This window comes from Apteryx mantelli, chromosome 7, assembly GCF_036417845.1.
Source record: "Apteryx mantelli isolate bAptMan1 chromosome 7, bAptMan1.hap1, whole genome shotgun sequence".
Taxonomy (NCBI): Eukaryota; Metazoa; Chordata; class Aves; order Apterygiformes; family Apterygidae; genus Apteryx; species Apteryx mantelli.
Genome location: NC_089984.1, coordinates 27,090,111 through 27,102,049, shown reverse-complemented (window position 1 = coordinate 27,102,049; position 11,939 = coordinate 27,090,111). Strand labels below are relative to the sequence as shown.

At 41.6% G+C, this 11,939-nt stretch overlaps 1 protein-coding gene across 1 annotated transcript in view; it reads left to right on the top strand.

Annotated features, from left to right (window-relative positions):
- The first annotated feature begins 7,408 nt into the window (after positions 1–7,408).
- Positions 7,409–11,939, top strand: part of BTAF1 (B-TFIID TATA-box binding protein associated factor 1) — a 58,541-nt gene continuing 54,010 nt past the window's right edge. The window contains exon 1 of the mRNA XM_067300081.1: positions 7,409–10,597. Coding sequence (XP_067156182.1) covers positions 10,584–10,597 — 14 coding nt within the window. The 5' untranslated portion in view covers positions 7,409–10,583. The remainder of the gene's footprint in view (positions 10,598–11,939) is intronic.

Here is an 11,939-nt window from a genome sequence, read left to right as displayed (position 1 = left end):
CAGTTTGAATTAATGCCAGCAAAAATGAGTGTCTTTGTCGTGAAACCTTTACTACTTGAGAGATATCCTTAAAACAGACGCTTACTTTTAATAATAGAACTTAACATGAGATGAAGTTTTGGTTGTTCAGCAGATTGAGTGCACAACTGATGGGTAAGATGAACTCGTTCCACCATAGTTAAATGGTTTGTATATATCCTGTTTTTTTCTTTTGATTTTTCTCGAAGTCTGTGGGATCTCTGCAACACTGCAGTTTAATTCCAGTTTTTCTGTACCATCAACTGAAGAGGCCTAGGTTCACTTTTCATAGCAGATTTTTTTCCCCAGATTGCTAAGAACTTGGAACCAACTGGTTTTCAAATACTCTAAATGTCAAACCTGCTTTTCATTAACCTGAAGATCCCATCCTGACTCTGTTTCTTCCTGATCTCATAGATTATATATGTTTCAGAATAGCCCTGTACAGATGAATGTCACAATTTTCTCAGCAACCCATCGGAATGAGGTAGCTTATATTATCAGCTTATCCATCTCAGCTAGCCAAGATTGCCTGCAGGGTAAGTGCATACACCTCCCTATTTGTCAGTCAGATCTGTCTCCTTCTGTTGTGTTTTCTACTAGCTTCTGGTTACAGCACAGCAGAGTAATTTAATCAGAGTAGAAAAATAACATTTTCAGGTAAGTTGCTTTTAGATTCATGCATTGGAACAGTCTCCTCTGGACTGCCACTTCACTGGATCTCCAGAAAGAAGTGCAACGGACAGTGACTAAATTCATGCCAGCAGCTGCCTCCCACTGTGTGTAAACAAATCTTAGTTCATAGGACAGAAAACAGTACTAATACAATACCCAGGTAAATGAAAAATTAAATTCTACAATTTTAATAATTTTTAACCTTTTAAATAAATTAATGTATTTTTAAAGGGGCATCATTGTGAATAAGGATAAAGCTAGACCATAGCATTAAAAATAGCAATTAAAATGAATGTTTCAAGACTGGATATGCAAGGCATTATGCAGTTAAGAAACTGCTTGAAAAGCGGCATAGCTAGAAAGCAAAAAGCAGGAGGGTGTAAGTATGCACTAGCAACTGCAATAATAAGAGTTCGTAGCTAGAACACACAGACCTTTTTTGGCTTTTAATTAGCAGCATGAAAGCTACATTTCTGAATTCCTGGTTCTGTGGCTACTAAATAAGCACTAGAGTTTCAAAAGTGTGGAATATCTAGCAACTCCTGTTAATTTGTATCACATGCAAAAAGTTCCAGGAATCAAAGGATTCTGTGAATATAGATTCAAAGTGCAAATGCCTCATTGCCTTTGCAACTCAGAGGCAACTTTGGCTTTGTTCATTTTACAAAGTAAATAGTTCTCTCTCTTTCACAGCAGCTAGTCAATTTTATTTCCCATTAAATCTGTGATTGTGAGAATGGTGCAGCCTCAGGCATGTGGTCTCAGGAATAGAACTCTCTAAATATAAACCAGTTTTGGAACTGAGCACTAAATGTTAAGAAAGAGTAGCATTTCTTCCCTTGCTTGCTCTTTTTTAAATAATAAGGGACACACTAAGAATCATTTATGTATGCTTCTTTATTTGGGGGCAAGGAAGATCTGCAACTCAGGCTACTATTTTGTTATGTTCTTAAAAAGAAAAAAAAGAAAAAAACTTGCTGGTATTCTCCAGCAGAGAGCTAAGAATTAAGGACTGACATTACAAATGTCTTTGTTTTGTTTTTATACTACATAAACAGTATTCATAAATGAATAAAGAGCAAAAATTTGTGAAAGCTTAAATCCAAATAATGGTTCTGGGCTTTTATATTTTTGGTTTTAGGTCTGAATTATGTTTTTAGAATTGAAATGACCCTACAATCAAGCCTTTGTTATCTCAATCAGAGGTGCTGGGATGCTCTGGGTAACTGAAAAACTGATGCACTGGAAAGCTCAGTGCAGTCAGAATGTAGCATCTCCATGTGGAATTAGGATGGGTCTAGCTAGGCTCATTATTTCTAGATCAGTGGCATTCATTATCAGTTCTGGTTCAATTCTTGCAGGGCAGTTTGAGGGTTTCCATACTGCTCTAGGTTTGGGGAGCCTGTAAGCTCTACTGCAGTGAGGAATAATTTCAAAGAGATATCTCAAGCCCAAAGCCAAATAAGCTTTATCAAGCTCCATTTATGTTACTAAATTAAATGTATCTGGAACTGCTCCCAGGCACTTAAACTAGTTGACACGGAGTGACTTACCTCTGTGCTAGTTAGGTCGTAGCCAGAGGAAGGCAGCTGCCATTCGGGGATGTTCCCTGGCACATTTGTTGATGAGAAAAAAGATGAGAAAGATGAGAAAAAACAGGTGACAGAAATTGAACCATGTGAGGAAGCAACCTTGCTGCAGGCCACAGTATCCCTATTTCTCCTGAGGTGAAAGAAGACAATGAAGGGGGGAAGGACAGAAAAAATATGTGAAAAGAGAAAAAATGAAGAGAAGGAAAATGAAAATGTCAGGAGAAAGAGTTATCAGTGTGAGGGTAGAAATGTGCAAATGGTGTATGTGAAAAAAGCTGCTGAAAGACTGCTGGGTGTAAAGGGAGAAAAGAGAGTATATGCTGGAGAAGGAGTTCCTAGTAACGTCTTATCTGGGTCTCATAACCTGTGCCTGTGGCTCTGTGTAAGTACCATGCTGATGTAAATAACAGTTATCAAAAGAATAGAGCAGTACTCTGACCTCTATCCTGCAATAAAGTCATGTGGGAACTTAAAACTAATTAAGGCTTCTCCTTGAGCTTTAAATCTAGTCTATGTGTAGCATAATATCCTGAAGATATTCCCTCCAGAATCTGACCAGAATTTCAAACAGTCAGATAAGAAACTGCTGCACCAAATCTGTTTCACACATTGAGATCAATCTATGTTATGACCGGATTTCAGGAATTCCATCATTTGAGGAATTTGTGGATCAAATCTGACTTGTTTATTACAAATACATACATGATATTGCACACTCTCAGGGGAGTAATCAAAATACACTATAATGTTGCTATTATTAGACCCATAACATAGATATGAATTAGTAAAACAGAGTATAATATACAAATTTGAAGTAACTACTTTCACAGTAAGCACAGCAAGCAAGCCAATACAGACTCATACCGTAAGCAGGAATCTTTTCTTTTACAAGGAATGTTCACGATTAAATGTTCCACAAAGGAAGATGAAAGATCCCCCAAGATAAATATACTTAAAAGTTGACACAGATGAAGATGATTCTCATGCAGTTCTTCAAATGACCCCTTTTAACATAAACACAGAGGAACTTTTATTTTGAAATTAATACTACCAAGCAAAAGTCTATAAAGCAAAATTAACCCTTCTTTTTAAGAGATGAGAGTACAAGCTGTTATTGATATCTGTGAATCAAATCTCAGTGCATTTTTGGAAGGTTTGCAGATGCACATAGGAAATAGAAGAAAAAATACAAACTGGTGTAGCAAAGTGAATGCTACAGCTGATTCATCCTTGTCTGTAGATCCCAGAGGCAAAATAGGAACAGCACCATATTCTAGTAGCTGCATCATGGAGGAGCTATTTAACAACAAAGGTAAATTCTGATTTTCAAAAGTTACATACCAGAAGTTTTTAATAGGCCTAAAACATATTCTGAGAAACAGTAGTGCTTATAATGTGTAGTACTTACAAATTAGAAGAAAAACATAAATTGATTTCTATAATTTAATATAATAGTTTTAATAAAATACAGAGAGAGCAAAGGATATGTTCTCATAACTTGTTTTTAAATCTAATTTAAGCTCAGTAATTATAGTAGAACTTGTGATGAAGGCCACAGATAAGCCTTCTTTTCTATCTTTATAAAGCAACGGCTTTTGGAAAGAGCTGAACTAGATGTGAAACTTCTGGCCCTGTTTATTCAGCGTTATAGTGGTTTCCACATCCTTATGTCCCTGATGACAGAGCTGCTTTTCTATTTATGCTGTTTGTATTCAGTTTGTGCACACTGGAATTACATACACTAGTCTTTTTACTGCACAGGGTAATGCCTCTCTTGCCTTAGCTCATGAAAAGAGAACAATGTGACTATTGGAATTAAATAAAGAAAAAACTTTATAGCCGCACAAGCTTAAATAATATAAGAACTTAATAAAAAGTCTTTCTGGTATAAGTAGAAATAAATAGAATAAAAATATCTTCTTAGTATCATTTGTTCCTACTCAAGTTATTTTCATATTGTATTTTTCCACAGGCCTATGTAGGGCCTGTAAATCTACACCTGTAGATCTATAGAAAGAGTTTGACCTCATTATTTCCATTCTCTTTGCTTCTTACCGTGGTTCATTTTTGCCTGTCACCTTGATCCAAAAAAACCACTACGATAACTGGGAGGAACTTTTCTCTCCTTCAGTTTTTTTTTCTGTAAATGAAATACTAAATTCATTTTTATACATGTATGTGTGAGTATATATAAATGTATATGTGTATATATGTATATAAGTGTATATATAAATTTCTATATGTAAATGGAGTTGTCTCCTACATGTCAGTGAGAGATGTGGTATAAAGGTACAGTTATCCACATGAGTTACTATTATCAACCTCATAACACTTCAGAGTTCATAAGCCACATTTAGTGAATGTACTTTAGTCACCTTTTTGACACACAAAAAGTGTGTGGTTACTAATAAGATTATTCAGAAGAAAGTAAAAAGAAAGAGTTTTTAAATGTAAATGTAAAACAGTAAAAGCTTTTTTGGAAAAGAGAAGAACTATATAAAATGGATAATTTACACCATTTCCTAAGAAGAACTGCAGGAACAGTAAACTACCCAAACCTAAGACCTATGTGCTAAGAATATCAGTGATGTGAAAAACACATCTGCATCTAATATAAAATAGGAAGGAAAGTAGAGCTGAGCTGGAAGATAAAAAGTTTGATATCATGGAACTAAACACTGGAGAAATAACAGACCAAACAGTGATGAACAAAAACATGGTTATGATCAATAGTACAGAATATCCTTTTATATATAAATGCAAATGGGTATATTTGTTTTTATATATGTATACATATCTAAAACAGGAGTCCTGAAAGATAGAATGGGTAAGAAGAAAGTCTGACAATGAGAAAGGACTTTAATATAATAGATCGTAAGAAGAAATACCTTTTTTAAGACTACTAGTATAGGTGGGAAAAGTAGACAAGCTTGCTTAATATACCAGGTGGTAATTGAAACACAGCTGAATATTTCAGGAAGATGTGGTGAGCCTGTCTAGATGATGGAGACGGGCAAGGAGCACCACTTCCAAAAGAGTCCATGCAATCTAACGAGATAAAATCCCTGGGAACAGAAGATCACAAAAGAGAAGCACAAGTTTGCTCTCTCTACTTGTTCTCCTGGTATCACGAGCCTCTTATTCAGGAAAATTGGACTGAATGTACAATGTTAAATAAGGTCAGAGGTAATGAGATTTAATGAAATAATTATAACAACTCCGGCGACAAATGGAACCTTCTAGTTGTTGGTGATTTTAAACTCACTGATTCTTGATAGAGTGCTCTAGGATATGGAGAAATTGGAGCCCCTGAAACTTAATTCACAAATGTTACTAGTCTGTGTTGCGGATGACAATGACTTCTCCCTAATTTGTCTCTCAGAATACTGCTTTTCATTGATGTCTCTTGAGCTGCTTTTTGGACGACTACAGCTATCAGTCAGCATTCAGTCCCCATTATGATACCATTACTTATGGTGAAGAACGTAAAAGGCAGACTGTATAAAAGTTGCCACTTCTAAAGGAGGTTTTTGGGAAAGTTATGAAGCTCATCAAAAATGTCCTTGGGGTAAAAATGAGATAATTTAAACCATGACAGTTGATATGGAAACTCATGAAGCTTAGGTGATCAAAGATAAGTAATCTGTTAAATAAAAAATATGCAGAATAGCAAGAAAAGTATTAATTAGGTAGCAGGAGACAAGATTATTCAAGAAATAAATATCCTTCAGCAATCAGAAATCCGATTTTTGTAACACCAGTAAAAAGGGGTCTAAACTACAGCAGGTAAAATGTAAAATAAAAAGTAGGAATATTAAGAAATACTTGCAGAGCAAACAGTTAAATGTATGAAAATAAACAAGAATTTTAAAGTTTGTCAGAATAGTTTACAAGATAATTGGCAGACCTCAGAACAGAAGGCATAATTAAGAAACAGCATGTTGCAGAGAAACTGAACAATTTACCTGCATCAGTCTATAATGAAGAAATTGATCTCAGAACAAATTTTTCCAGATAATAAAATAATGCCAGTGATTAAGATACCAGCAGAGGAGATGTCTGAACAATCTGCTAAGCAGGGACAAGCTTCTAAGACTAGCTTCTATTCAGATGAGATTTCCAAATGGTTTAAAAATTAAATAAAAGAGCCGCTAAAATATATGCAAGCTGTTACAAAAATCATCTATTATACCAGACTGGCAGTATAAAACGTTAGACCTACTGTTAAAGAGAGGTTGGCGTGATCCTAAGCAATACAAACCTACAAACTTTCAGGACAAGAAAAACTAACTGGAAAAATAAAAAAGACTAGAACATGTAGAAGATTGTGATATATTAGGTCTAATCAGGAGGAATTCTAATAGAAATCTCTGCCTCTGTCATCTATTATTTGCACAGCTGTAGCACTTGAAGGCTGCACCATTTTTTCTTAGACTCCGTAGACATACAGAACAAAGTTTCAGTTGCTATGAATCTGCAGACTGAGTAATAAGAGTTCATAGGTGGATACAGGTGATAGGAGGAGGAACTCAGGATAAAAAAAATTGAGATCAGTGCAAGAAGTAATGATCATAACATACCAACTGATTAAAGTTTTTATTTAATTTAGGAGCAGGTTTGAGAGAGCATACTGGCACACAGCAGATTTGCAGGGGGGATTCTTTTAATGTATTCAAAAAGAAATGGAAGAAAATGTGTAGATATGCCTTGAAAAATGGGTCAAAAGAAAACAAATGTGCAAAAATGATTGACTTATGGAGCAGGTCAACAGATGAGTACATAAAGAAGAAGCAATTTTCATAGGGTATAGGAAAAAGATTGAGCAGAAGACACAGGTGAACAATTAAGTAAGGATCTGCTGTACATAAATGTCACATCAAAACACAAAAATATATGGTGTGAAACTTAAATGAATTGTGCTTCAGTCCAGAATGCCTGCTAGTAAGCAAGTAACAGATCATTCTTTCTGTCTTTTGCAGATTGCTTACCTTGGACTGCAGTTTATCATCATTTCAGCCAGTACTCTGTCTGTAAGACCCACTATCAATATTTTCACTGCACTTATTTTTTTAATCAGACAATATAAACACTATGGACTTGTTCAAAACAAATTTTATTTCATGCTTGATGGGCACTTGGCCTTGACTGCTGTTAAAACAATGCACAAAATGTTTTCAAGGGACCTAAGAAGAAATAGGATGTTAGAATTACATGGGTATTGGAAATAGCGCCTGAGGGTCATTTCAATAACACCCACGGCAGGAGAGAATGGCTGATGATTCCTGGCTAAACAAACAAGCAAATATTGTCAAGGATGTTTGCTGTGTATCCCTGTCAACAGTATCTAGCATGCAAGAACAATTTATTCACTCTCAGCTTGCTCCCTGCTGCTCCCAACCCTAAATCTCTGCTGCTCCTCCCCATCACGTGGCCAAACTGTAAGCACCCCATCATGTGCTAAAATGAACACACATGGGACAGGCATGTATGCCACGCATGCCTTGGAGCATGAGTTAGAGACTTCTTTCACTCTCCAACCTCTGGGTGCGCCTGCAACACATGATGAGACACATCTTAGTTATGGGTTCAGAGAGGCGTTCAGAGAGGTCATATGATGGCAGAGAGGAAGGTGCAGGTAGTTTTGGAGTGCTTCAGTAAGAGGCTGTAAACCCACTGTAGTTTTTGTAATACTGTGTTACAGGAGGTTGCATGAGGGGATTGTGTTGGTGATGGGTTGGACAACATTTCAAAATTTTAGATTTGCCCACTACCTCCCTTGAGCAGTACCAAGTGTGCAAAGTAGAGTCACTGACTTCAGTGTTGTTATATGTTATTATATTATTACATGCATTCATTGTTTGTGGTTTTGATTTTGTGGTGAAAAAGTAGAAGGGGTGTAGCATACTACAGTGTTTTTCAAGCTGCAGAACATATGGGAGAGGAGGAGGTACCTCAAGATAATCCCCAGATCATCCAGCTGTGGGGAAGGGGCAGTGGCTGACAGCATCAGCAAGAGTGTTGTTTGTAGTCCATGGATCTCCAGTTACTGATCTGGGTGGGCAAGAGGGTCTTTTGTAAGGGCTAAGTGGTGTCAACAGCTATTCCCTGAAGGAAGTTATTAGATGAAAGCCATGACAGGGAGGAGAAAATGCATTATCTGGGCCTATGACTCTTGTACTGTGCCAAAAGCTGTTTCTACCACAGAAAATGAAGTCTGCGGTTTGCTCTGGCCACATTCTGTGATGTGGAGGCCTTGGGCTGACTCATACTGATGGTGTTTGGTGCTTCTGAAGTTGCCACTTTAACACCAGCTCCTAGCCACAATGGAGCCTCCCACCAGAGGACAGGTGAGGAAGAAGATAGGGAAGCGGTATTCTGCTTCTCAGTGTTTATACGCATGGGGGCAGGCCCTTTTAGAAGATTCAAATATAGGCCTTCTTCCATTTTGAATTCTAGCAAATTAATTTCAGGTTGTTGTTACAAGCTGGACCCAGGTGTATATATAAAGAGATAGAGGTATTATGTACCAGGATGTCTTGATTATAGAACTATGAAAGGCTGGTGAACGTGCAGATGGAATTACTATGTATATTTGGAATAGGCATGTGTTGGTGGGGATAAATACATATATGCAGAATTAACTACTAGAGGTAAAGGCAAATTGTATGTAATGAGTAAGTACCAGTCAGCAGAAAAGCTGGGAGAGAGAAGAAATATCTGTAGAATAATTTGGTATGAAATTAACAACTGAATGCACCACAGTGGGCTTTGGATGAAACTGTATTATCATACAATATTATGCAAATTCATGCATTTATGCAAGTTTCTGCCTAGTACAAAAAAGAATTGTTTTCTCCCTACCACGTGAAAGGTTATATACATCAGCTAAGTTTACATCCCTGTGATCATTAATTTAAATGATTATTCAAATACTCTTCTTCTAATTAATATCTTCATTTGTATTTCTCTGGATCTGACTGGCGCTGATAGCCTGCACTTGAAAGTTTGGTATTTCTCGTTACAGGAAACTCCGGCAAGCTGCGCAGGGCGCCCGATGGGTGGAAGAGACGGCTGTGCGGATAACTGGTGACCTTTAAGTCCAGCTCCGCTTTAAATGCTGCTTGAAGAGCTCACGCGGGCTGGGGAAAAGCGCTGGCTGTATTAACGAAGAAGGAAGCGGCAGAAAGTGGAAGAAAAGGCTGCGGCTCTCAGAGACAGCTGCGAAGGCGCCGAGCCGAGCTGCGGAGGCAGCAGTTCCGCCGCCCCCTCGCTCGTTCGTGGGTGGCGCCGTTACCACACGGCGGCACGTAGCCGCGGGACAGGCTGCCTCGGCGGGGCGCCGGCCTGGCCGGGGCCCAGGCACGCGGCTCCCCGCGGGCTCCTGGGGTCGTCCGGTTCCTCACAGGAGCGCGGGGCGGCGGCCAGGGAGAAGGCACGCGACGCCGGCGCCAACGGCCGCTTCCTCAGCGGGCGCGAGGCCGCCCGCGCAGGCCGCCGTCCCGGCGCGGAGCACGCCGGGAGCTGTAGTCTCCGCGGGGCCTAGCGGCCACGCCGCCTGCGCCACAGCGCGGGGCGAAGGCCGAGGAACGGCTCACCTCGCCCATGGGGGGCGGCGGGAGTTCACGCAGTCCCCAGTCTTCCTCTCCCGTCAGACTAGCGGACGGAAATCTTCACCCGCGCGGGGAACTGGCAGGAGAACGCGAATATTTCACCTTCTCGCGCCTCTCTCCCTGCTCGGGGAAGGAGAGCAGGACGGTCTTCTGCGTAGCCTTCCCTCTCCCCGCATGCAGGTGGTGCGGCCCGCCGGAGGTCGGCGGGCCCCCACCCCAGCCGGCTCGGCAGGCTCCATGGCAGATCCTGCTCAGTCCGGGCGCTCCATGCGCCCCCCCTCCCAGCTCTTAGAAGCGCGCTTTCTATTGGCTGCGGCCGGGCGCTCTTGCCAATCAGGAAGCGGCTATCATGGAGGAAGGGAATAAATACAAGATGGCTGCTCGTATAAAACCAGGCATTGGGCTTCGCCCCGGCGATGGGGGAATAGAGGCTTTAACCCGCGCTCTGAGGGCTGCGCACCGCTCCCGGCCGCACCGCCACCGCCCCCCCGGGGGGAGCCAGACCCCGACCGTTGCCGCTCCCAGCTGCGCTCAGCCGCTGCCCGCGGATCGCCGGCGGGGCCGAGGCCGGGTGCGGCGCCCGAGAGGCCTGAGCTAGGCCCTGCCCTGCGCTCCGCTTCGCGGGAGAGCGGCGCCGGCCCTGCTGCTGCCCCGCCGCTCGCCCCCGCGGGGCCCGGCTCCGGCGGCCATGGCCGTCTCCAGGTCGGTAGGAGCGGGGAAGGGCGGGGGAGGGGGGCCGGCAGCGGCGGCCGGGCGGCCCCGGCCTCGCTGTGGTGGGTGCGGGGGGGGGGAGGGGGAGGGACACAGAAGTGCCCGGGGCCCCGCTCGCCTCGCCGGGGCCTCGCCGCTCCTCGGCGGCCGCCCCGCCGGGGCTCGGGGGCGGCTGCGCGCTCCGGAGCCCGCGTTTGGCTCCCGGCCGCGGTAACGGCCGTGCCCGGCGCACGGGGAGGCCCCTGCCCCCCCCCCCCCCCCCACGGGCTCGGCCTGGCCCTGCCTGGGGTTTTGCAGGCTCCCTCCTGCTTTCGGCGCCTTGGTCCTGTTAGCGGCGCCTTGGTCAAGATAAACCGCCAGGAATCGGGGATAATGATGCCGAGTCCCCCAAATTGGCGAGGAACCCTGTTGCTTTTCAGAGCCATTACTTGCAAAGTAGCAGAAATAAAGCAGGCTTTCATGGAGAGAAGCGCTTGGTTTGTTCTGGCTCTGCCTCAAGATGTGGGGTAGTATCTGCTTACACACATGTGCAGTAGGGTGTGCCAGGGTTTAAAGTATTCACAGATATAGAGGCATATTGTAATGGAGCTGTCATATAAAAGCACTGAGTACAAATTCTTGTCATCTTTTTCTGTGAAATGGACATGTTAAGCTTCCGAACAGAATAGTTGAAACCATAAATCCAAATTAACCTTGTGATAGATTAGCCTCAAGTCACATGTTGGTAGTATCTATGTACTTCTGAAGTGCTGTAACAGAAGTAAATTCTATTTATGAAGTGGTATATTGAGACTATAGCACAGAAAGTTCACCATTCTCTGTAGCAGAATAAAGGTGCACATAATGAAAATCAATTATTAATGACAATTTATGGTAGCAACATGTCTTTTAAGATTTCTAGTAGCAGATGCTTTTGTTTGAGAAGCTTGGAAGCTTATGCAAAATATCCCCGTATCTTATTCTGTACTAGCCCTTTTAATATCAACTTGTTTATGTATTGGGGAGTTTTTTTCCTAAGCTATTGATTAAAAATTGAAAACAGTAAGAGATTGCTTTAACAAGACTAACAAGTATATTAAAATACTAGTGTAAGCAATCATGTAGTATAGAGTAATATTCTAATTTCATTACATCTGGGGCAATCTGCTTAAATAATTATGCTGAGGTACATATGGCATGGGAGCTAACTGGAATATTAAGATATAGCTGAATAGATTGTATTCTGAGGCTGTATTGTGTCAGCTGTGAAGATGAGTTTCAAATCTAGTTACTAGTGTTTCTGTATTTCTATAAAATCATGCTGCTTTAGTGGAAAGCAATAGTGCTTTATGCA